Raw genomic sequence first — 26,972 nt, 5'->3', positions numbered from 1 at the left:
TACGGGTACTTTTGCTCTCGAAAGTGAGGCCAGTTTGGCTTCATGTGTCACTGAGCAATTTTCATAGGAATACACAGGGTCCTGCCTCCAACGATGTATCCAGTTCTCTCTATACATCCATGGTGTCTTGGAATGTAGCGCATGTTAAACCCCATATACTGTATATATAAAGGTGCACCCCGAAGCCCTTAAGACTTAAGAAAGTCTGACAAGATGGTTGTGTAATAAGTCTATAAATAACTTCGGGGCACTATAAATACATTCACTCAAAGTAATTTTACCTGGTTGGATCACGAAACGTGTCATGGCAGCGTATTTCCAAATGTCTTCATTTGTTTGATACCCTCTGATGTCTTGTTTCTAACAGCTTATGTGCTGTGAATGCTGTGATAAAAATAAATGACAGGAAGTGATGAGCTGAGAAGAGAGAAATGGCATAATGGTGTGGAGCAGCAGTTACCCATCTTGCTTCCTTTCTCCCTTTTATTCTTCAGCTCTTAGTGTCTATTTGCTTCCTCCCATCCACCTTAACTGTCCGATCCCTTCTCTTGCCTCCTTTGAAGTTACCCTACAAGTCCAGATGAGGTGTCTTGAGAGAGCGGAGGGGAAGAAGAAAAAGGGAAAACCCCCAACAACTTCAAAGAGATTTTCTTTGGTTGTAGGAAGGTGGGGGTTATTTAAACCCCCATTGGTGCCCCCTTAAACGATTTAGGCCCCATCCACACGGAGACGATTTCAGTTGTATCCGCTAAAGTTCTTTATTGTATATAGACGGTTCATCAACACGAAGCCGAAACGGAGTTGCGGCATCGGAGCCCGAAACCGATAAACTTTGAAACCGGCTCCCAAAGTGGGTAAGTCTGGAGACGACACACTTGCGGCTCCGTGTGTACGGCCTATACCAGGGATGGGCAACTTGGATGGTGGTGGGGGCCACATCATTTATGTACTGGCCACCAGGGGGCCGCAGATTCACTTGGAACACACAAATTCCATGTAGAATATGTAATTATTAACAAATATAATAAGTCTGACATCTTCATTGACATTTTACAATCTTTCAGGGAACATCCTCTAATAAGCTCACTAAACAAATATCAGTTCACAGACATTTTATTTAATTTTTACAAGTGGAATGTTTGTATTGAACAGGTTATTACAGTGGAATAAAACTATTTTAAACTATTGGAAAGCACGGAAAATGTGTGTGCATTAAGATGACATAAACATGAAGTCATGAACACTAACCCAGACATTAGTTGTCTAACTTGAACCTAAGACACTTGTAGCCTGTCTCTGCTGACGCACAATAAGGGGAATGTCAACACAGACACCTGTCAACCTGCACTCTGCTGTTCCTCTGCACCCTCCCGCTGAAATTATGAATGAAAAGCGTATAGTAAAAACCTCTCTACCATGCCATCAGACTTCGGATTGTAAGGTGTGGTGTGCGTCTTCTTCAGACCTAACATGCTGCACAAATGCCTCACAACATGATTTGACTTGTCTGCCCATATCAGTGTGCAGAGTTTCCATTACCCCATGCTCCAAGATGTAGTCCTGGAAGAGACACTCCTCGACCGTGGGGGCTTTTTGGTCGGGGATTGAATACAGATTTACAAATGTTGTGAAATAGTCCTCAACAACCAACACATACCGGTTGCTAGGGATGGATCGTTAAGGTTTTAACGGTACTACTACTTTTATCGATACCGCTTAGCGATCCGGTCTTTTAACAAAAAAATAAGGTAAACCAACTAAACAAATTGTGAACAAAACTAACATTGCTTTTTATTTAAATTAAATACATAATATTTCACATCAAAAGAAACAACAATGTTTTAACAAATCGTATTAAATAATGTGATGACAGAATTGTAAACAGAATAGCTAAAACTTTAAATAAATACATAACTCAATTACCTCTAATCATTAACCCATGTTTGTATAATTGAGTTAACTCTGTGTGTTGCTGCTAGCATACATAACACCTGACGTGGAAAAGTAACTTGTGGATGGGGCTACAGCGCAACTCGCAGGACAGTCGAAAACAGTTTATTTCTCCGTCTGAATGTGATGGACTTTTCTAAATGTTTTGACAAATTGCTCGCCCTTACATTGTCCACATCGAGAAGGGTAAAGTGTAACCACACCTCGGAGCGCGTTCTCTCTGCAATCTCCTCCTTGTGTGTGTGTTGTTTCTGCATGTAGCAGCTGCGTGTGTGTGAACTGCCCCGCGCCCTCGCAAGCAGGCGGGGGAGAGAGATCTCTCGTCTGGATTGGAAAGATCGAAAATACTAAAAATAATCATAGACGCATTTTGCAGTCTTTTTGCATATTAGAAACGGAGTTGGCGACACTAAAACTCCAATATAATGTTTGTGTAGCAATAATACATATGACATATTTTGTTCATGTCTCCAGTGCCGATAAAAAGACCGATAACGTCGGAGCTTAACGGTACCACGGTCTTTAATAATTCAGCCTCGGGGCCCGTTTAATACCGGGGCTCGGTACCAGCTTGCCCATAGGGGCGCTAGGGGCGCCGTCCCCCCTCTTCCCACATTTTAGATTGTCATTCAAAAATAAAAAATTTTTTTTTTTTTTTTTTATGTTTAATAAACAAGGTAAATATTATATAGTTGGTATCAGTAAAATGTATAATCTACAATAAAATCTCGTTTACAATTGTGTTACGATGTCTAAATTACTGATAAGTGTTTCCTGCCTGGCCGCAGAAATCTTTGCCCGTGTATCATTACCCTCTCTCGTCTGGGAGCTAAGAAAAGAGCCCAAGTAAGTGCAGCAGCAGCCAACCAAGTGCTGACTGTTGCTACCTGAAAAGTACTATGCCGCCGATTTCAGCCAATCAGCGTCGTCAGATCTGATGGTCATAGGGCGCCAATTTCAGCGCCCAAGGCAGTCTGTGAGTTGTTTGGACTCGTATCCAAGGAGACAAAACAGGAAGCTGTCATAACTCTGGAAGCTATCATTAGCAGCTAATATGAAATCTCCGTTTTTTACATAACAATTGAATTATGGATTTTCAATAATTGTGACAGACACATTGGATTAGCCCAGTGGTTCTCAAAGTGGGGGGCGCGCCCCCCCTGGTGGGCGCAGAGGCATGCCAGGGGGGGCGCGAGAGAGCAGGAGGAAAAATGGTTATAAAAAAATAAAATAAAAGATAAAAATAAAAAATAAAATAAAAATCATAATTTGAAAAATTATTGATTCGAAAATAATATGATGCAGTACAGTACTATTACGTCTGGGTCTCTGTTTCATTAAAGCTCGGCTCTGTGTGTGTGTGTGGAACGAGCCATTTTGTGTGCGCGTGAGAGAGAGAGAGCGCACCGGTACTGGAGATCGTTGTTGTTAGCCTCTGGTGCTAGCGAGCTACGCTAACGGATATAAGGAGTTTTTTCAACAACAAAGTGGAGGAGAGTCCTCTCCTGTCAGACTGAGAGCTAAAGGACTCTCTCAGTGTTATCTCAGTGGGTCTCAAATGTTTTGGTCACCATTAATGTAAATAATTATTTCCGAGGCACACGTTTATATGATCATTATAGTTATAAAAAAATAAGAGAATAAATGAAAAACAGGTATGAAATACTATATGACAGTAAAACAAGAATAAAGTTTAAAAGGGTGATTTGTAAAATATCCATCAAGAAAAAGTAAATCTGTTTACATTTCTGTTTCATATGGGTGTTGAGAGATGTATCCATAGATCTCTTCCTTTCGCTCTCAAAGTGCACCAGATTGATGCTTTTAACTTCAATATTTAAAAATAAATCTTCCCGGGGAAGCTTGCCCCCGGACCCCCCTATGTGACGTCCACACATCACCTATAAAAATAGCACTTTATCCCTGCTTACACCTATATGCCGTGAGCTGAATATCGAGCCTTCATTGTAACAGTCGCGGGTACGTTGTGTATTTGCGTGGGGATTGTTGCAGTAGAAAATTCCACTGTAGCGACCGGTACATTAATGGGAAACCCTAAATGTTTGAGCACCCTCTATGAAACGTCAAGCTACCCCACAGCACCCCCAAAATAAATCTCTGGCGCCGCCACTGAGCCTGATTATTCGTTTTGGGGGGGGCCAACTTTTTTTTTTCTCCAAAGGGGGGGCCTGACAGAAAAAGCTTGAGAACCACTGGATTAGCCTATGGATTAACTTTCAGCCACGTTTTTTTCTCATTTTAATGCCATTGAACACAACTTTTGATCAGAATAACGGCTAAAGTTTAGCATATCTCCGTCTTTTACTACCTAAAGCTACGTTGTGTGCCGGACCCCCCTAGTATTGTTTGGTCACCATTTCCACAGCCCCACCTAAAATATTTTCCACCAGCCGCCACTGCTCGGTACCGACCCCAACCGTCTGCCTTTTGATGTGACCGGCAACTCCGGTATGTCAGCCGCAACACTAGGGCTGTAACGATACACTAATCTCACGATACGATACACGATGTTGAGCTCACGATACGATATATATCACGATATTCAGCCAACGATACAATTCGATACGATTCGATACGATTCGATATAATTCGATACACTTACATCATTTTCTGAAAGATTTTAAAGGGACAGTGTGATTTTGGTGACATCTTGTGAGTGTTCCATTTACTTGGATTTAATTAATTCAACTGAAAACTGAAAGCATCAATTATACAATATATGGCTCTGACTAGACAGAGAGTCTACAGCTTGCAAATGCTGGACAAAATGACTCAAAAGATGTGGTGAGAAAATTTGTTTCATTTATTGAAACAGTGCCAACTGTAGCTTACAAGCCTTTGTAACAGGTAACAGGTAACAGCCTTTTTACGTAAGTACATAAAGTGCAGTATCACAATGGACAATGGAGAATTAAAAGGTGCTGCAGGTGGCCTGTTCTGAACAGATTCTTTTACAGCATTTTTAGCTTAACACAGAATATGAGGTAGCCAATAATTCTCTACATTCTCTTCAGATTTTTGTTCAGGAATATAATCTGATCAACGTGGTCTGGGAGAAGTGCACTTCTCTGAGCAGTGACGATGGCCCATTCCCAAACCGCCCCCTACACCCTACCCCTCCGTTTGCGCGTAGACGCGGAGGGTCCGCCTACGAGTGTGGAGCGGTGTGGAGGGGGAGTGGGCTATCAAGCCCTCAAACAGCGAGTCTGCAGCGGTGCTGACTTGAGACCGGTCTCTACCTGACCGGAGTCGCGCTGTGTGTGTCCGCTGCTGTCAAGCTGTTAACAAGTAGTTCCAGCAAACATCCACTGATAAACTGCGATGTTAACAACCTCATGATAACCTCATATGTTTTAACTACGATCATACCTGTGTTTAGTCTAGAAAAAGGTAAATGTGTGCATTTTATTATAAAGTTGTGTATATTTACAGACCGTTGCAAAAACTAAGAAGCTTATAAACATCAGGTTTAAAACTAAAAGAGCTTTGAAACACAATGAAAGATGTTAGGAGTTTTATTTGAGTTATTAATTTAAACTTTTTGTCTAAGAGATGCTGATTTGAAACCGTTGTTACATACAGTTACGGCATTTCCTGTTTCTGCCGGAGAGAGGGGAGGCCGTCCCAAAGCTTGCTGCTGTATTTAGTCCCTCCATCTGATAGGAGGGAGCCTCATTGAGCTGGGAGTGTGGCTACAGACGGAGTACACTCCGTCGAGGGAGTGGTTTGGGATTGGGCCGATATCTCCGGCGGTAGAGAAGACCCTCTCCAGTGTGGTTAATGTTTGCCGCCATTCTCCTGAACCGCTTCGCACTCACTGCGAGAAGAAGACACCGGCGTCTGTGTATCTAGAAATGCTCTACAGCGACACTAGCGGCTCGGCTGGCTGACGTAACCGCTCTTCATGCAAAGCGAACGGGGGGGAATGGGCAGCGAGCAGAGTGCCAGGCGGAACACGGGGGATTTGAATGGGAGTTAATGTATCGATACCCGCGGCTGAAATATCGATACTTTCTCGGGAAACAAAATATCGATATATATATCGCAGGATCGAATAAATTGCACAGCCCTACGCCACACGCTGGAAAGGTCTAACTGCCTGCAAAGTTCTCATAGGGGCATGGGGTTTAAGCATCGGGGACTTCTGGAACTAAGACAGCAGGAACAGCAACCTGAGTAGACTGCCCTGCCTCAGACAGCCAAAAAACTCTACATAAAAGTCCCTCCACAAAAGTCAGCCGGGGAAACTCATGCCAAAGTCTCTTCACACCCCGACTAGCATCTTTTAACTTCCATCTAGGGGGCCATTGGCCATGCTCCAGCCAGGCCAAAACTTGTCCGACGGTCTGCATCCTTTTGCTGGAGGTCCCTAATACCGGAGCCATCATGTGACAGACTGAAGATTAGGGTCTGGTCCACTGAAGACCCTGAGTCAGGAGATGGAGGGCCTGAAATCGGTCCCTGGGCTTGGGCCGTGGCATGAGTCCCCACAGCAAACACATCACTAGGACCACTGTCCCCAGCGCTAGGGAGAATTGTACTCAAGGGAGCGGGTGTGGCATCGAGACTGCCTGAGTTCTCCAAAGTTTCAGGGGTGTCAGGCCTGGGTGAAAGGGCATCTGCATTTGTGTGTTTGGCCCCGCTCTTGTGCACAATCACCCAGTCGTATGGGTCCAGCTCCAGAGCCCAACGGCTACGACGCCCCATCCTGTCATTGTCAACCTGAAGTCATCGCAGACCCAAAAAAGGATGGTGATCTGTGATAATTGTGAAGGGGAGAAGACCCAAGTAATGCCTGAAATTACGCACTGCCCACACTATCTGCCACAGCTCCCTGTCGTAGGTAGACCAACGCCGTTCAGCTGCTGTGAGGGAGCGACTAGCGTAGGCCACCACTCTCTCCAGGCCATCCGCTTCTTGTGACAGCACAGCCCCCACAGCAATCTGTGAAGCATCTGTACACAGCACGAAACTCTTGGGGAAGTCCGGGTGACACATGATAGGCTCGGCACAAAGATCATCCCGCAAAAAGTCAAATGCCACCTGGCAATCCGCCGTCCAATGAAAAAGGACATCCTTTCCCGTCAGATGGTTGACTCACAAACCTCCTATAATATGAGCAGAGACCCAGAAAAGCACGCACCTCTGTAGCGGACCGTGGAACAGGCCAAGTCTTCACCTTATCTGTGTTACGGGGGTCAGCATATGTACTACAGCTTCTCCAGCGGTTTCGAGCAGTTTAGTTTGGACGGACACATTTCTTGAGCCGATTCCGTGTGGACGGAATACTTTTTTCAAATCGACTTCGGTTCAAAATCGGTTTCGATTATTAATTAATCTGAACCAAATGTAAGTGTAAAATGTACAGTGAAGAAGCATGTCATTTAATTCTTCCCTGTTTCAACACAAATTCCATGTGATTTGTAAATGCAAAAATTAGTCGAAAAAATATTACCCAATTCAAACCTTTGTGACTTCATTGGCCCAGAAGAGTTAAAAGCGGCAGACCTATATTAAGCAATGTAGCCTATTTCCGAGATCACTGCAATGACTAGCAGAGATGAGTACGATTTTGCAAATACTGACCAAACCAATGACCGGAGCAACTCATAACACCCTAGTATTTTCCACAACATGAAATTACATCACTAACTAAGATTATATTCCATGCTCAAACATAATCTAATATAGAAAATGTGATTTGAAATGCTCCAACAAACCCATAAAACATGTTACCTGCAGCTCATTACTCAGTTAATTATTTTATCATATCTCGTTTATGTTAATATCTTGTATAAAGGTCATAAAATAAGCTAATAACATAATGATTTCCCTCAACGATTAGTTCCATTGCTCTTTGATTCTCTCATTAGTTACTGTATTATCGTCATTATACTTTTTCTCATTACCTTCTCTCATTACGCCTGCTATCATTTCGTCATTCGTCATTTCGAGGAGAATTCCCATTTTCAAACGGTCTCTGTCTGAAATAAGATTCCTCATATTTGCATGGTGTTCTGCTTTACACAGAGAGGTGGTGACTAATCTGATATCCTCCTTTATCTTTTGCCATGAGTTCACCACCCACCATCTTCTCATGATGGATGGCTGGTGGGTGAAACACAGGGCCTTCAGAGGGAATCACTAATGTGACAGTGTAATAGAATCAGAGCCATCACTTTCAGACACGACAAACACATTTTCCTGCCATTCTGCCTTTTCTTAAAATGCATGTAATGTTTAGATCAAACTATCCATCACAATCTTCTACTTTAAACAGTCTTCCCCTTTCAGATAAAATAAATTAAGGGAATCAAGTGGCTTAATGGATAGGGTTACCTTCAACCAACGTCCCCTGTTAACTTCTTGTCAGAGTTCTTTGTCATACTCTCCCCCTGTTAAATATTGAATAAAATAAGACCTGTAGCAAACAATCATTAATGACATATGTACCATATTTTGTCCGGCGTGATAATCTCCACACATTAACACCACTTTATAATTCTTGAAGTAAAAAAAAGCTTACGTTAGGCTATAAATTAACCACTTCACGGTCGCATGGCTGCTAAGCTATAGGCTGCTAATGTTTAGTGTGAAGATGCTCAGTAGTTAATTTAGTCACTTACAACAAAAAAAGTTTGACACATAGAAGATTCGGACATTCACGAGTGGGATCATTGTTTACTGACATATATTATGTAGTAGAACTACATGAGAAATCTCTTAAGCTTTTGTTCATCACAGATATTTCAGGCATCAAACCACAAACACAAAAAAATGGAGTTTGAGACAAGGGGAATTTATTTCCGCACGACTATATTTTTATACTGTTGGTAGTTCAATAACCCACACAATAAACCCCTTCAACCCCTCTCAAGCTAATGTCCCCTTATGTAAAAACCTTGACATATTTGTTGTCCTGCCAGTGCTGGCTTATACATGTTTACCCCAAGGGCTTACTATGCTCACTAATGACATTGTGTAGTCCCACAAAGATCTATACTGAAAAGGACAATGAAAAAAAACTGTATTTATCCTGAATAGTAGCACATCGCATTAATGTACCTTGTGTGTAATATTGTACTGTACTATTCACATTTATAATGCTGAAAAACAATGAAAAAGTTCAAAAGGGATCTATGGTTCCAATTGAACCTTGAACCCCTTGATAGTTTGGGAATTTGAGGTAAAAAATAAATCCAGGCTCTAGAAGTTTTGGAAAATAAACGTAAAAATACATAAGCCTTTGAAAGTGCTTGAATTTATATATTTTGTGCACATAAAGTGCAATTAAACCATTGCGAGTTAAACTGACATTTCTCCAATGTAGTCTGGAGGAGGAATTTAAAAAGTCAGCTAAAAATACAGCAAATCCCTAACCCTAACCCTAATTGACATTTTTCAAAATAGGGCAAATTAGTAAAAGCCAATGTTTGCGATGTCAAATCCCATATGAGTACAAAAATAGATGAATATTGGAGTAACTATATGTGAGCAATTTGGAATCGCATGTCAAAAATTGGGCCTTCCCCTATGAGGTAAGATCCATTGTTTTTGATATCAGCTATTTCTTTGCAATTTGAATTACGTTTGGGAAATATTTTTTTCATCTAAAACAGATTGTATCGGTTGTGTGTCCAAACTTGTTGTTAAGATTTTAGGCTTGGGTGCCACCAGAAAGATTCAGCTTCATATGTTTCGCATGGAGATTAGCAGAATCCTCGGAGTACATTCTAGCCAGTTATCTCTCTGTGTTACTGTACGCCTCGATCCACAAAGGAACAACTGTGTCTGAATGCTGCCCAACATAAACAGACACACATGGCCACTTAAACATTCACAATTGAAGATCATGAAAAAAAAAACTAGGATAATCACCAATTCAGCCAAATCTGTCTGACCTTTTTATGTGTATCACAAGTGATGTTGCCCGTGGAAAAGACATGTCTAGTCTGGAATGGAGATTCAGTGTGACGTCTGCCATGTGTGTTCCCCATCTCCCAATGGAGCCCAGTGCTTTACTTACAGCCCTTCAGGCACAGGCTGAATGCTGTTTAAACAATGCTGGTTGAGCAAGTACAAATGGCCCCATCAGCTCCACAGTGATGCTCACTTTGATGAATGAGCAGAGGTGTAAAGTATAGATTACCATTTTTGTTGTAGTGTCGAAATGGCATGTAAGCATTTCCCGAGAGAGGCTTTGTACTGCATGTGTCCGTGGCTATTTGCGCACTCACTTTTGTTTGTTTGTATGTTGTTTTAAAATTCTGACGCGTACTAGATGTCTACAGGGGGAGAATTTATACAGTACTTACATGTATTCCATCTCTCTATGTCTCACTGTTTACCCCCATATACACCTGACAGAGAGCTGTTTCCTTTCATTCTGTTCTGTCCTGACCCTTTAGTGTCAAAAGACATGAGAGAAAACTTGACTGAAGTCTGCTGCTTGAATAAAGCACACTGCCCAAATGTATCAGCTTACAGAACGGGCATGTTGAAGTGTCCCTCTGGAATGTAATGGCATCAGAATACTTAAGGAAAGCAACATTTTAAAGCTGCTGGTTTATGAAAATCCAGCCACCAAATCCACCTATTCCCTTTAACCAACTGAACTTCCTATCTTCTCTGGTGTTTGAAACTTTAAAAATATCTTCTACTCTAAATATCCAACACTATAACCCTGCTTCTCTCCTCTCTGTGACCTGCTGCAGGAGTGTGCCTGGTGCTGGGTTGCATGATCTTCCCCGACGGATGGGACGCCGAGGTGATCCGGGACATGTGCGGGGAGCATGCCGGGAAATACTCACTGGGCGATTGCTCGGTACGCTGGGCCTATATGCTGGCCATCATGGGCATCCTGGACGCCCTCATCCTCTCCTTCTTGGCCTTTGTCCTTGGCAACCGGCAGACAGATTTCTATCTTGATGATTTGCAGATAGACAACAAAGGTTAGTGGCGAAAAATCTGCAATCTTACAAATTACGTAACGTGAAAATGTGGGCAGCATTGTTCTTGTATTGCAGGTTAGAACTTTGTTGCGATACTTGCTAGAAAAACATAGCAACACAGAGGTCCATTATGTAAAAAAAAAGGCAATTTCAAGGGTTTTGAGATTACGTTATTTAATGCAAAAGCATAAAACTATAGACAGAGATTCTAGATGTCAATTATATGGTTAGCATAGCAGCATCAGACGCGACTGAACTTTCTCCGCACTTTTGAACGTTTACATAACTTTGCATTTTTCGTTAAGTTCCATTGACAGTTAAGGACTTTGGCACTTCAAAAGAAAAATCTTGAAGGCTCAATAAACCAACCTTTAAATTGATCAGTAACAACATTTGGTACAAAAATAACATAAGGTTTGCAAAATAATTATCTCTGACCCAAACCATGTGCTGAGCAGCGAAAATGAATTGCTACCTTAAAAATATTGCCTTCAGTGAGTCTAATGTAACTTTAAGTTTACATATCTTTGGTTTCTTTTGAATATTTCTTACATTTTTTGGATGCAAGGAAACAATTCAGACTGACAGTTAAAAATCATCCTTTGTTTCTAGAGCCTCATGCATTCTTCTTAAAATGTGCGCTACATTAAAATATAGGGCTGCTCAGGAAATGGAATGAATTAGCCTGAATGTCGCTCTTTGCTGTTGCTGACTATGATGAAGTTGAAGGAATAGATGACATCCAATTCATCAAAAGTGAATGACATTTGTGATAACATGTAATTATTTGCGGCCATTAACTAATTTAAATGTTAATCCTGCAAAACCGCATTACCTAACCGAATTAACATATATACGTAAGTTGAAGTGAAGGACATCAATCCACCCCGACGTCATCCCTTCCATGACTTTGCTGTTCTTTATAATACATCCAATGACTGTCTCCTTTAATTTATATTTCATCTCGGAGCAGCAGAGCCTTATTATACATCCATGAGCAGAGCCGACAGGCAGGAAGACTCGAGCACACAGCTCGTACTTCATTATAATATATACAAAAAGAACACCATGCGTGTCATGATGACACATAACAGCTCACGGCCGCAGATTACTCCGGGTCCCAGCCCCCCCCATACCCCAAAAATATTTGTATTGCAGATCTACATGAATCACACAAACGACTTATTTTGGATTCAAAACGGCGAATTTCGCCGAAAGGTGACACGTTTGCATCACTGACATAGACAGAGCACAACTGAAACATAACATCTGAGATGTAACAACATAATACACTTGTGGGGATGCTTGGGATGTGAGGAGTGAGGGACACGGCTTAGAACGGGCATTTCGCCTGGCAGGACAGGAGAGTGTGTGCACCAGTCTGCCTTGATCTATGAATTCATGTCCGTGACAGTGACACTCACTGCTGGCCACAGCTGTTTTATAGAAGGAAAACCTCCTTCACTTCATGAAAGTGTTTTAACCACACACACCTCTACACACACATGACGGGTGTTATTTTCCCCATAAGGAACAAGTCGCTGCAAATTATCCCGCTTATTACACGGCCACATTCTCAACAAAGTAACGACATGATTCCCAATATTAATTTAAATGCTTTTATGGATTTAGAAAATGTTTTCATTGATTTAAAAAATAGTTGTATTGATTTAAAAAATAGTTGTATGTATTGATTTAAATCGACATGCATCCGCTAAGAAAAATAGTCTGTTGTTACAGTTTTTTAAACAGTCTGAATGAAACGGCAGCTCTCAGCTGTGTATTTACACAACTAATGGCCCATCAACCACAGCTCTCTCCCCCCTCCCCCCTTGATCTTTCTTCTCCAGCAGCTATAACGGTAGGTTACTCTGAGTGACAAGCTTACAGTTAGACACAACACTGTCATTGCAAGTGACCCTCAGTTAGTTGACTTTTATGTTCAACTGCTAAATTCGTTACTGATAAAAAAGGGCTTCTACTGTACCTAATTACCTTAACACGAGAACCGCCACAGGTTTTTGTATAGGCCTACCTAAACCCGTCAAATCCCGCTATTAGAATGCAATTTTTAACAACATAGGGTGCTACATAACACACTTTCAGGAAAAGTCACGGACTGGGAGACTTTAATATTTTATTGAAAAAAAGTTACATTGCACACACACAACACGCATCACACAAATTGACCCGAATGGCGGTTCTAGTGTTAAATAAACTCACTAATTAATGAAACCAGTTCAATACGCATTATTCTTATTCTTATCATTCTTTATGAGCGCAGAAATAGTCTTAAAATCAGATCTGTTTTTTAAATGAAATCTGACGGCAGGCAGTTAGCTCTGATCACCTATGATAAATTCGCCGCACCTAATCGCTGGCCATTCAGCCACAGACACTGTTCGAAATGGGGGGGAGCTAAAGGAGCTTGGCTCCCCCGAAGAGGGAGGGAGCTCCCCTGAAGGCTGACTTTGAGATAAATAGGGGGAGCCCAAAACAATCGTGCATATTTGTGTCACACAGATTAGAAATGTTGAGTTTCTGTAAATAACAGTTCTTGAAATAAATAATAGTTATTGTTCATTACAGTTTCTGAATATTTGTTTTATATTTGTGAATATGTCTGGGTGTTGCCATCTGTACGTGGCGGCGCTGCATTCTTACTTAGGTTGCTATGGTTATGGCGGTGATGCCAGCGTGGTATTTGAAATGTTCATATTGATATTTTTTTAACTCCTGCTTTGTAATAAAAAATATGGCAAAACGAAAACAGCCAAGCGTCACAGCTTTTGGATTCACAAGCAAAGAAGCGAAGGAGTCTAAAAATGACAACGTGAACGGAAAACAACTTTTAGTTGGCCGGCTGTAAGTGGCGTTAGGGTCGAGCTTGACAGCTCCACACCGAGGGAGAGGCCTGCCGATGCGGAGCCTGAAGAGGCTTCAACAACGGCCACATCCGCCGGCATAGTGACACCGTCTGTATTAGTAGAAGAGTGTTTTTATAGCAATTGATCGCATCCGCGCTGCTGCGCCAGTCAACAGACCGTGCGTGTGACATATTTAGTAACAGGATGTGCTCTGAAAAATAGGGCTCCCCGAAAGCAAATGGGTAATTCGAAAACTGACAGAGCTCCCTCTATACAAATCAAACTGTAGACGGTGTGAGAGCACCTATTGTTTTAAACAATGGTCGGAATGTGACCTGTGAGCCTTCTGAATTACCGTGGGACAGCACATTCTAAACTAAAATGTTCAATCAATAAAGTAACATCTTATCTTATCTTAATAATATCTTCATATTAATAATAATAATAAATCATACAGTATGTGTCCGAAAGGGAGCAGGAGGAAGCAAACACAAAAATATACTGCATATTAAAGCAAACGATTGTAAAGGTTAAAGTATGAGTATAACAAATAAAGCAGTGTAATGTAAACATTTACATTATAATTATGATTATTTAATATATAAAGATTATATATTATTGAATTACAAGATTAGATATACTTTAGTTGATCTAAAGTATTGATGTGTTCAAATGCTCTTCAAAACACAACTGAAAGTCCATGAAACTTGTCTTTCTGTATTTGTGAATGAAGCGCCATCTCCTGGTTAAAACCTGAAATTTAAAATCTGGCAATGCCCTCTTGGAAAATAGTGGGAGGGATTAACATTCCTCTATACTGGTCTTTGGCAGGTCGTAGGCAGGAAGCTGTAAGCTGGAGTCTGAAATTCAGTGCTACATCTGTAGGCAACTAGATGCAGCGATCCAAATTCAAAACTGACGCTATATTGCTCCATGGAGAATAATGGTTCAGACCAAGCCGCCATATTTGTCCAGGTGAGATTGACAATGCGATGCATAAACCTGATTATTAAATCAGGAAGGAAAAAAAGATCACAGGAAAAAAACCTCAATGCCCGGTCAATCTTCATTTTATTTGTAGGTCTTAACTGTGAGCCCATTGACAGGAACACCAGTTGCAATGACTGCACTCCAACCTGACCTCAGTAACTCCAACCAAATTGCTTTCAGTGCTTTTTTCAAGAGCGGGAGGACGTCCTCCAGAGGGTTTCTGACAGTTTGCATGATGTTGCATCAGGGCCCTTCAATTGCATTGTTTCAGCTATATGAAAAGAGAAGAAGTGAAGGAGGAAGAAAGGAATGCTAAAAGAGGGTAGTGGAGGGGCAAGAGTAACAGATACAATGGCAAACAACAAAAGTTCTTCTTACATAAGGATTATGTGTTTGATTTGACTCAATAAACCCAACGAGCAACAGCAAAGAGGGTGAAAGAGATATTTGACATAAGACAAAGTAGACTGAGAGATGTACAGACGGATAGAGTAAAGGCGAGGGGGAGTGAGATGGAGAAAAGTGACATAAGATGTCTCGGTTCTCCGACGGTCTATCTCCCTGATGGTTTCCATGGTAACTGGAGATATTCCAGAGCGTGGGCGTGTCTTTTCTGTTTTTATCTGATTAACCTCGTGATTTTACACATTTAAAGCATCTTGTGTTTCGCTCACATTTCTTAAGATAGAAGTAAATGTTTCTATATCAACAAAACTATGGGAAAACCTGTGGACAGTCCATGAAAGCTGAATTAGGTCAATAATTAGAACACATGTGTGGATTTTTTCAAATATACTGTAAAAATATAAAATGAACCAACCACGTAAAACACATGAAAGAGATTAAAACTATGGACTAAAGCTGGAGAAGTTGAAAATGAGTGTTTTAGTGATGACTTTACTCATACTTACCCAAGCAGATTCATGTTTTACATGCACTTTTTCTGCTCTTGCCTCACTGTGTTTATGCCAACATTTTTCTTCTCTTTTGTCGTTGCAGATTTTGCTGTGTCAAGGGTAAGTTGACTTTAGCATTTTTCATGTTGGAGGAATATGCTTTTGTAGAGCCTCATTAGCTTTGGAGCGTTTTGACAGCGCACATTTTTGTTTTGGGGACAAAACACCACTGAGGACATTATGCTCTATTCTGCTTTTACTTCATACATTTTCCTGCTCTTTCTGACTTATGTGCACCTTGAAAGCTTGAGCAGGAAAGACTGCTCTCTTACTATGACAACCAGTATCCTTGAGCTGTTGTCACCAAATCCTAACTATGACATAATTGCACATTTAACCTGTTAAGCCCTGGGCCTGTTTTTCAGATCTCGAAAATGACATTCCAAGAACAAATGACACATTGTTTCTCAAAGCAATGATAAACCTGTGAGTTGGATGTAGAAAAGTCAGAATCAATATAGTTTTTTTTTTTATTTCAAAGTAAATTCAGATTCAACAGAGTAAAACAATTTAAATTATAGTTTCCGTCCAAAAGTTAGAGTTAAAATGTGACCTTTTTAGAGAGATTTAGAAAATAAAACCCACTTCTGGGGTCATTTGGGTGGATTTTCCATATCTCTGGCCCCCCTCGTTCGATTTTGATGATTGACATCTCTTTTTAACCGTTAGAGCCAATAGAATCGAGGGGACGTTCCTAAAATCCATCTAAACATTACCCATTGGTGAATGAGTGATGCGTAGCCAGAATGCCCCGGAACTGGAAGCTGCGATACACTCTGGTGGCTATCATAGCGGCTAATAACAAAACTCCATTATTGACATAAAAATGGAAGGATTGATTATCAGTAATCATTTCAAAGTGACACAGACACATTGGATTAACCATTGGATTAACCTTCAGCAGCGTTTTTATCGTTTTAATGCCATTGAACATGACTTTTGATCAGAATAGCAGCTAAGGTAAGACGATGTCCCGTGAAAGCTCCGTAATGCTATGTGTTGTGATGTCTGTTTTCGCTTCCCCTGTTGCGAGTTCTGATCGCTCATTGACTTATATTTCTGGAATCGGTGGAATCTCAGCTTGCTAATCGATATCTTGTATGTGCAGTTACAATAAGTAATAAGGGTATTTGTACCGTGAGTTCTGTGCTAAGTGCGTAGACTTTTTTCGCTCAGGGCTCATTTAGACACTGCTTGTGAGACTTGTGTTTTGTTTCGGTAAAATTGGTTCGTATTGTGTCAGTTAGCTGAGTTTCTTCCCGTTAATCGGGTATGACACATTAATAGGTTTTTAAATGTTAAGAAGCCCTGAGACACAGTTTTGTGACAAAAGAAACCGCAGCCTCTCGGGCTTAACAGGTTAATAGTGTTTACTATTATTGTGATCTGACTTATTCCTTACCTTTTTAACAGTTTGCAAATGTGTTGTTAATGTACAGTATATGTCACCTTTTCTGTAGCCTACATAGAAATAAATGGAACAGCAGCCTTACCATCTATAAAGCCCATTTCAGACACAACGTGACTTGTGCTAGTTTTTCAGTTAGTTCAGTGCTCATCTGAATAGGTATACGGAGAAGTTGGGGAAGAGAAGAAAAAAGGCAGAGTTTACAAAACTTCTAGCGATCAATGTAATTTTGTTGTTGCCAGCAACAAGCTATCTGTTAAAACACACCTGATAGATTACATAGCCCTGTATGCCTACCCAGTCAGAAATGTGTTTCCAAGACAGGGCTTTCCTCGATGCCTCAATACAGGGCAAACCTTGTGTTGTACAGTTCAGGAATAGAACACATAAAGTGAATTTCTTCATCAATTCTTTGTCTGGGTGACTTGTTTGTAATGGCCTCATGGGTATTTGTCACAGCGCTTTGGTGAGCAAAAAGAGTTGTTGCGTGGCACAAGCCATTGGGAATTGATTTCAGAGCACAGTAGTGCACAGTAGTGTCACCTTTTATCTGAAAGATCCTTAAGGCACCCAACAGGGATATTGTCATTGGTTATTTAATATAGGTTCAAAAGGGTCCCTATAGTGCCATCTGTGCTCCTACTTTGAAATGTTTACCTGATTTATGATGTTCGAAAAGCTTTTTATTTTTCTTATACTGCCTGTGCTGCAGCACCTCTTTTCACCCTCTGTCTGAAACCAGAGCCCAGTCTGCTCTGATTGGTTAGTTGGCTGTCTCTGTTGTGATTGTTTAACCGCTAAGAGATGTGTGGGAAATATCACATACTATATATTGGAAGGTAGCCAATAAAAGTGTGAGTGTTATATAGTGATGTCATAATGTCACAGCGTCAACAAAGGACTCCATTGGAGGTGCTCCTTGCAGAAGGGGAAGTGTGGAGAGAGCTTTGGGATGTTAGCCTCTGCAGGCCATTTACATGCACACAAACACTACAAAAATGGAAAACTCCCCCAAAATAAGGCCCCTTTAAAGTTACATTTGCTTGGGCTCTGCCTCACTATTTGTCTTGTTTTTGTTTTCTTCAGATTGAAGTGCGGGACAGAAGAGAGCCGAGGTATGGAGTACAACGTCTTCACTGAGGGAAACAATGGCTCTGGAAAACTTCATTCCTCTTCTCTTCTCTATACTACATCTGTTTCTTTCCCTCTCTTTTCTTCTGCCCTTTTCTTCTCTTATCCCCAATGATCAGGATAGCACTCAATCTTAATGCACACACCAAGTGTACAGGATTCTGTAAGATAAAAAAAATAGTTGTACAGTGCATTTATCACTCAACTTTCTCAACAAAATAGGTTTATGGCATCCTCTCAGCAAGATTTCTTGAACAAATTCACAAGAGTTTTTCTTCTCCCTGTGCAGAATGCATAGTATCTGTTTGTGACTGTACCTGACATAGAATTCATGAATTATTTTTTTATATTAAATTAATCAGTTCAAACTGTTGTAATTGTTCTTGCATGAGGCCCGTTAAGTCCAATAATAATGGAATTAGTCTATAAAATAGCCAACATGTTTTACAGTTCTAATACCATAACAGAAAATAAAGTCATAGAAATATCCAAAAAGTATTATTTATGTAGCATTGTGACATCCCAACAATAATACCAAGATTATATTTGCTCAAAGAATTACAATATACAATGATGTAGCACCGCAATCGACACCACCCCTATCAGTGCTCGGGATCAAAACATATGAGTTGCGCTGAAATATTTGTCACTGCTACAACAGCAACAAAAAGGTTGTAATTTCTACAGACAAACAAGACAACACAGAAGTGATTGGCTTGGCACAGCTAATGGGAGAACTCCTGTAATAACCAGGAGGTTATGCATTTCTGGTTTTAATCATATGAACGTGTGCTACTTCGTATACAAAAAAATAGCAAATGCTTCATTCCAGCAAGGAGATACTTTACTCTTTTTGCCGCTGCCGCTATGAGGTCTGTAAGTCAACATTTCAACTATGAGCACAGTTGATGATGCGTCTGTAGGCTATAGCCTATGATATCAAGTATGAGTTGAACATGTGACAGGCTGCAATTGCGCATTACGACAGTTGGCTGGAGGCCAGAGCTCTTATCTCTCTCAAAACAGTATTTCACTGTAACTGACCCTCCTGCAGAACCAAACCAGTGTCGAGTCCCCACAGAAATGAAATTGCTCGTGTCATAAAAGCACACAGTTTATTGTTTCATAAATTGGAATGTGTTGCCCAGTTGGGGGGGGGGGGGGGGGGAGAGAACGGGGGTCACACAATCATACAGTAAGCCCTGAGAGGTAATTGAATCCATTTCAATGAACAATTCAATCACACAAAGGTAATCTGCAGCAGTTTATTTCTAACGGGCGACATCACAATGGAATTAAAATCCAATAAGGAATTGGACTGCATATATATTAAACTGTAATTCATGTTACAATTAGTTAGGGATGCACTATTAAAAGTATTCATCTTCAAAAATCTGATAGAATCATTATTTATATAAAACAATTGGCTGTTCATCTGAACGATTTGATTTTACGTTTAATACCAACGAGTCCTCCAACCCATACCATCACATAGAATGTTTTTTTCAAACTCCCTAACCCTAAAGGAATTTCCCCTAATTCAGCCCACCGATGGCAGGACACCAGCATGTCACAGTTTGGTTAGGTTTAGGTAAAAACACGTTATGTTTAGGAAAATATCCTTTTTTGTGCAGGGGTTAGGGATTAGGGTTAAAATAATTAGGTTTTGATACAGAATTTAGGTTACGGAGCCTACTTATATAACTTACCTTACATATGTCTGTTGCGTTACTTAATTGATTTAGATAAAGACATTTAATGTTGATATTTGGTCTTCAATCATCCACCCCGACCTCCTTGCGACATGGAGTATGCACTCCTTTACTTCGCTTTCTGACCTCCTAATTTTCCCTCTCATAATAACAAAAGTTAGTGCCTGGCGCCTATGAAAATACACAAATATGGGTTATTATAAGTTGCTGGTACAAACAACCAATGGATTTCGTTCTGTAAAAATATGTCATTTCATTTCATTTCAAGCCTTTATTTACCCAGGTGTATCCCTTGAGATCATTGATCTCTTTTTCAACGGAGACCTGCTAAATGCACTTTTGTACGTCTTTTATACATGAATATGTGTCCCCGGTGTTCCAGGGAACTCACCAAGTGTCAGAAAACAAAACCTTCTCTATTTTCCTCCATACCCAAATCTCTTAAAAAGGGGCTGCAACGGATCTGATACAGACTGATCCAGATTTGAACACTTCTATGACGTCACAGAAGTGGCGCTACGGTTATTGGGCCAACTCCACCAATCAGGAGGAGACAGCCACGGACATTGCCGTTCGAAAGCGCTGGAGACGCTGTAGTACATATGCCAGGCCTGTAGATGGTGCTGTTCTCACAGAATCAGCCCATGCAAAGACAGTGTTAAATTGAGCGAAATGAGGAATGGCTAAAATGCATGATCTGTTTGGTATTTTGAAAAATAAAAAGTATAAATATGCCTTTTATAGGTATGGTCCTACACTATATTATTAAAATATAGCATGATAGGTCCACTTTAAAGTAAAATCTTTATTCCAGCCAGATTTTGGCCTGTATAAATTATTAGTGCATCCAGACCCGGCGTCATGGGCGGGCCCCATGGGGCCGGGCCCGCCCATCCAGGATTTGGGCCCGTTGTTTTAATCAGGGCGGAATAAAACTTGTACATGTTTTTATTATTATGTTTATCGTTGTTATTTTTTTGTATTAAACTATGTTGAAAAATGAAAGATTAGTTTAATATCATTTTTTTATTTTGCTAGGAAATTCTGAATGAAATTCTGCGCGCAAGACTGGTTTTTCGCTGGGATGAGTCGTGTGGGTTTTTAAGTGAAATGCGGCACAGCAGCCTGTCAGTTTACTCTTGCTAGGTTAGTTTGGCTATTATCATTTATATTTATCGACAACAATGGATATCAGGAAGTGGTTCAAGAACAAAAAGAGCTCACAAAAGGAATATGGCAGCTCAGCGCCAGGTGCAGGCACATTAGAAGACATCAGTTACGTTACCAATGAGCTAGCAAGCCAGCCAGGGACAAGAGAGTCTGGCAATCAATTAAATTTTGAAGAGAAATTGACTCTCAAGCCGGCTCTCTCAAAAACTCCTGCTCTGTGCGCAAGCAGACCGCTGCACACGCTCTCTCCCTCGCTCTCTCCCTCGCTCAATCTCTCTCTCTCTCCCTTTCTCTCCATCGCTCAACCTCTCTCTCTCTCTCTACCTCACTCCACCTCTCCACCCTGTGTGTTACAAATGTGCCACAAAACCAACCAATGGATGTATAATAAGACCGTCAACAGCCTTATGGCAACCTAAAACCCCTCTCTTTCCGTAACAACAATTCACGAGCACCTCCCCCCCCCAGTTGACAAATCACGAGCGTCTAACTACTAACAAGTTGGACTTTAGCATTTTTTAGTCTACACTTTTGCGATCGAGTCATTGGCCAAACGAAACATTACTCCCTTGTTAGTTAAGTTTCAGTTTGATGCATGATGGTACTACTCTGGGTTTCCAAGCTGGGCCTTTAAGACAACAGCCCTTACTGATTAATGATGCTGTCCATGCAGGCTGCACAGACCTTAGAATACATCTACCAATCATCTTAGAGTAGGAGTGGTGGGCCCTCATTCACAAAGTTTATTTCACAAGCATTAGAGAAACATCTGAAATGGTATCTATAGACTTCATCCATTTGGTATTGCGAGAAGTATATGTTTTGATATCTACATGATTATTTGAGAAATCTGTGCACCTGCTGAAAATCAGCATGGTCTTTTTTTTTTACTATCTAATGGCATACATGGCGGTAATGTCTGTCATAGTATATAATGTGATTTTAGACATCTACTATATTGTGCATCCCTTATTTGGGAATTCCTTCATGGGCCATGGACCTAGAGAAATCTAAGAAAACAGAAATCACAAAGAAAAATGCCCTGAGGACTGAGCGGTCGCATCAGGCTTCCAAGCATCATTACCTGTGTGATCATTGGTCTGGTGTCCTCTCCGGGTACTCTGTTCCCGAGGACTTGATGATGAACTGAAAATACCTTAACAAGGAACTGACAATACCTTAACCCTGATGAGCACATATTTGTACTACGCCAGGTGCCTCTAAGAACTCTTGATTTAATTCAGAAGTGGTGCAGAACCAGCAAAACAAGTAGTGAAACTGTAGTTATTTTCTACTAAAGACTACAAACTCAGACTGAGCTCTAGAGATAGATGGTTGTCAAGCAGATTTGAGGTCAATTCAGTTTCAAGTCGAGCAATTTAGAAGAAAACATTTAGAATATCGTTTTCTCCCTTGTTATTTAACTTGATCGGGGAAACTTTTTGATATGTAGAGTTAAAAACATTTGATTTTCCTTTATTTTCAGTAAGATTGGACTCCAAAGCTGAATTCACCTCAATCTCAAATTACAGAATCATATATAAAAAACAATGAAAAGCTAATAAAAAGGACACTGAGTTGATGAGAAGTCATTTTGAATCTCTAGCAGCAAACAAAGAGTTTGTTGACTATGTAAATGTCATTCATATATCAATGATTTTCATTATGGTTTTTATCATGCAATATCATGTATTAAGGAATTGTTGGGGGTGGGCTGGGCCGGGGGGGAAAGATGAATACTGTCCAGTGACTTATGTTATGATAATAGTTGAATTTCTGTTAACTTCTGAAAAGCAAATGTTGCCAAAATACCATCAACGATCACGTGTTAACATGAAAAAAAAGAAATATTCAGTTTTGGTTTTGTATTACAAAAGAATGATATATTGTCAAGTTCTTCTGATGAGATCTTTGTTTTATGTGTTAACTACAGAATCTTTCCTTTCTCTTATGGTTTAGTTTCTATGTATTTTGGTATGATGATTGTTATTCTGTCACATCAGACTTAACATCTCCGATAACATTCTTGACTCACTAATGGATGACTGCTTGTGGAAAATGTCAACACCCCAAAAATGTATAAAAAGTATATTTATAAAAGTTGCTTGATCGTCAACAAGTGAACATTCTGAAAGAGGCTTGTTGCTTTTAATGGATTATGATGACATGCTGATTTTGATTAATAAAGTATAAAGTCTAATTCCTATTTGTGAATAGTATTCCAATTTACCATGATGACAATTTCTGTTATTGAAACACATTTTGAGAAGGTCGAATAAAGATATTTTACAGTCAAAAGATGACCGAATCAATTACTCATACATGTAAAGAGATGCATAAAGAACTGCTCTTTATACACATTATTTTCTACCACAAGAAGGTACCAATGCCTGTATCCATTATTGTGCAGTGTTGTTGAAACAGGACTATTTATGTAATTAACCACTGAGCCAGGGCATCCAGTTCTGCTGTAATGTTGAGGGTGAGTCACACAACCAGATGCACACAGATGCACACTGAGAGGGTGGCATAGCCTGAGACCGCCTGACTCGAGGATCCACAGCATGTCACAGTAAGTACCTGTAATTCATCAGCGGCTTCATCCTCTGTGTGGTCTGCTTCTAGCAACCACCACACTGCTCACCAAGCAGTGTTATTTATTAAATCCGGTGTTGTGATGAGATACCACAAGGCCGGCACCACTAAAGTATAAAGTTCCACTTTCAGAAACCTCACTGCCATTAGGGTTTGGAACTGACATTAAGGTAAGTTACTTCTTCAACCGGAACCCAAACCAGTTAGCATCAAAGCACTGCATACTGCAGCCAAATCCAAATGATACATTATTTCATTTAAACATCCAGGACATATCCTTTGCAAAGGATATTTGGCCCACCATGGTATGGCATTTCATCTCTACTAGGCAACTGTTTTAGCCCTTGTTTGCAGACCTAAATGGCAGAATAGGTGGTTTGCCATTTTTTCCCAAAACGACATAGCCTATATGCCCTTTGGAGAGCGCCAAACACATGTTGTGAAAAATGGTCAATGATAACTGTTAAAGTAAAAAAGTGATTTCACATGCACATATTGCCTGTGCGGTATAAGCAATGACAAAATCTTAAACTCAGTAGTCAGTATACATAATGAATGAATGTGCTTTCCATGCTTGAGGCTGTCCTTAGGCTAAATGCTAATTTAAGCATGCTAATATGTTCACAATGGCAATACTAACATGCTTATGTTAAGCTAGTTTAATGTTCCTGTGTTCATTATCTTGTTTCACGCTCACATTTGCAAAGTAGCACTAAAAACAAAATGCAACAGAGGCTTATGTTATTAGCTTTGCAGGTGTTATAAACTAAAGCATTGGATAAGTAGCAACTTTAATTCAGGGTAAGGCACTATGCATCCAAGTAAATAATGCATATGGGCATAATGAACATTTTAACTTTTTGGGAATTCCAGCAAAAGTATCTTAAAACAATTGTATGCCATTTGTTTGCCCTATCTCATTCTGTAGAATGAATTCCTGATTATCTAAAGAAAGTGAATGATAGACAGTTCAACAACTAAGAGAGTCACAGAGGCAGGTGTAGATCTACCATAGCATGTTTCTTTAGGTGAGAGTAGGTGTAACATGGAACTAATTAAAAACATTAGACTTATGGATCAACATCTTGTGCATTGCGAGCATCAGTGCTTTGGGAGTCTGTGTGGTCCTTTTCTGCTGCTTTCAGTTCTACTCGACCTACCCGGTTGTTTCCCTCAAGAGGCAAAACATCTTTCATTTGTTCAGAGCCAACCTACCACAGTCAGCCTCACTCAGTTGGAATTTGTTGACTTTGACCTACCACACTGTGTGTCAGCCATTTGAAGGTCTCATATCATGCAAAATGCACTTTTTGATGTCTTTTATACATAAATGTGTGTCCCCGGTGTGTCAGGGGACTCACAAAGTGTCAGAAAATAAAACCCCCTCTCTTTTCCTCCGTACCCACATCTCTAAAAACGGGGCTACAACGGAGCTGATCCAGATTGCGTCTGATATGACGTAATATCTGAAATGTGGGCTGGCTTTACACCCACAGCCCTATCAGAAACATTGCTATCAGAAACAATGCACGACGTGTTTTGGACGTAATATGGTCGGTGTTTACATTAGCAAGCATCGCTAACACTCAGAGCTAACCTGTACTGGAGAGAGTATGTGTAAAAAAGCAGGATATATAAAGGAACTCACCTTGTGGTAAACCTGCAAGAGAAAAAGCATTTGACCTCCATACTGTTTCAGAAATAATCCTTGATGTGGTTATTTTTCCACCAGGGAGGAAGGGGGGGCGGCGGCCTAGCCTCCTCTATTGACCAACCATAAAGGTGGTCAGGCAATGGGAGGAGTTAGGAACTTAAACCCCTATTTTAGGCTGGGGAAAAACTGTGGTAAAGGTTAATGAAAAGCAATTGAATGTAATTACTGTCTGTTATAGGATGCAAACTCCAGTCTCCTCCGTTCAAGTCAACCATGCCAAACAATTGTGGTATGTCAGCATTTGGCATAAATCATGAAATAACTTCCAATATGGACGTATTTCTCACAATACTGATCTACAGTCAAGTCTTAGAATCCCAATTCCACCTAATAGTTTTTCGCCTTTATGGAAACTAGGACCACCTTGAAAACCAATTCAGACACAAGACCAACATGGAAAGTGTCCAGTTCTGGTAATACTAAAAAGACAGCAACAGGATGATCACCAATAACCACCAAGCCAACCATCTCTGTGAAAGTGTTCCTGTGTGACTAAAAGGGTTGACGTGGAGTCAGTGGTGGTTTCTATCAAGAGCCCCTTGGCCACCACAAGTTCCTTCCAGTCCCTTGATGTCCTGTTTGTTTTCCCTTTTGTCAGAGCATGGTGTGACGACTGGTTGCTGGCCAGAGGCTGTCATGAAGGAAGAGACTGACCACAAACTGTCTGGCGGTAGTCACACAGGCAGCAAAATCAGAATGTGTTTGTGCGACAGAGACCCACAGAGATACAGTATATTTCTTCTATTGGTCTGTATTTTTGACATAAGTTTTACTCCTGGAACTTCCTGACCTTGACCTCAAATATCTTTCCAGATGTCAGACTACCTCTACAAACCGGGTAAATCTATTTGACATTTTGACTTTCTTGGTCATATTGTGGTCTTTACATCATGCTATATGTACTGCAGCATATGTAAACAGTTTACAGCAGAAAATGTCCTGTGCAAACCATGACACTGCCGTCATTTCCTTACCATGTCAGATGTTGGTTTGTATGTAAGCTTTCCAAATTGCAAAGAAAACTGACTATGTAGAACAATACTTTTTCTCCAAAGCATTTTTGCTTGGAGTAAGAGGAAAATACATTTCAAAGTTTGCAATGTTTTAGAATGCAGTTTGTGATCATTCGGTTTGAACCAATATCCTTCACACAAGGGACAATGTCAGCACAAAGTGGTTTTTGACATCATCAGCAGTCATAAAAATAGGTTTATCTTATATAAATACTAAATATTTTTATCTTATACAGTATATCCGGAAGGTTGGTGACTTCATCCTCGAGGTTGACGGCTGCTCCATCTCCCCATCTCCTGAAGCCCGCAACCTGGGTGTCATCCTTGACTCCACCCTTTCCTTCCACTCCCACATCAAGTCTGTGACCAAATCTGCCTTTTTCCATCTAAGGAACATTGCCAGACTCCGACCGTCACTCTCGGAGTCGGTTGCAGAAACCCTAGTCCATGCGTTTGTCACCTCCCGCTTGGACTACTGCAATGGTGTCCAGTTT

General features: G+C 40.6%; 1 protein-coding gene across 1 annotated transcript in view; it reads left to right on the top strand.

The window, feature by feature from the left end:
* Positions 1-19,416, top strand: part of LOC307036071 (LHFPL tetraspan subfamily member 4 protein-like) — a 46,603-nt gene extending 27,187 nt beyond the window's left edge. Inside the window, exons 2-4 of the mRNA XM_079676074.1 lie at positions 10,686-10,922; positions 15,779-15,795; positions 18,230-19,416. Coding sequence (XP_079532200.1) covers positions 10,686-10,922; positions 15,779-15,795; positions 18,230-18,283 — 308 coding nt within the window. The 3' untranslated portion in view covers positions 18,284-19,416. The remainder of the gene's footprint in view (positions 1-10,685; positions 10,923-15,778; positions 15,796-18,229) is intronic.
* The last annotated feature ends 7,556 nt before the right edge of the window (positions 19,417-26,972 follow it).

This window comes from Notothenia rossii (assembly GCF_949606895.1).
Source record: "Notothenia rossii genome assembly, chromosome: 4".
Lineage (NCBI taxonomy): Eukaryota > Metazoa > Chordata > Actinopteri > Perciformes > Nototheniidae > Notothenia > Notothenia rossii.
This window is presented reverse-complemented; position numbering and strand designations above follow the sequence as displayed.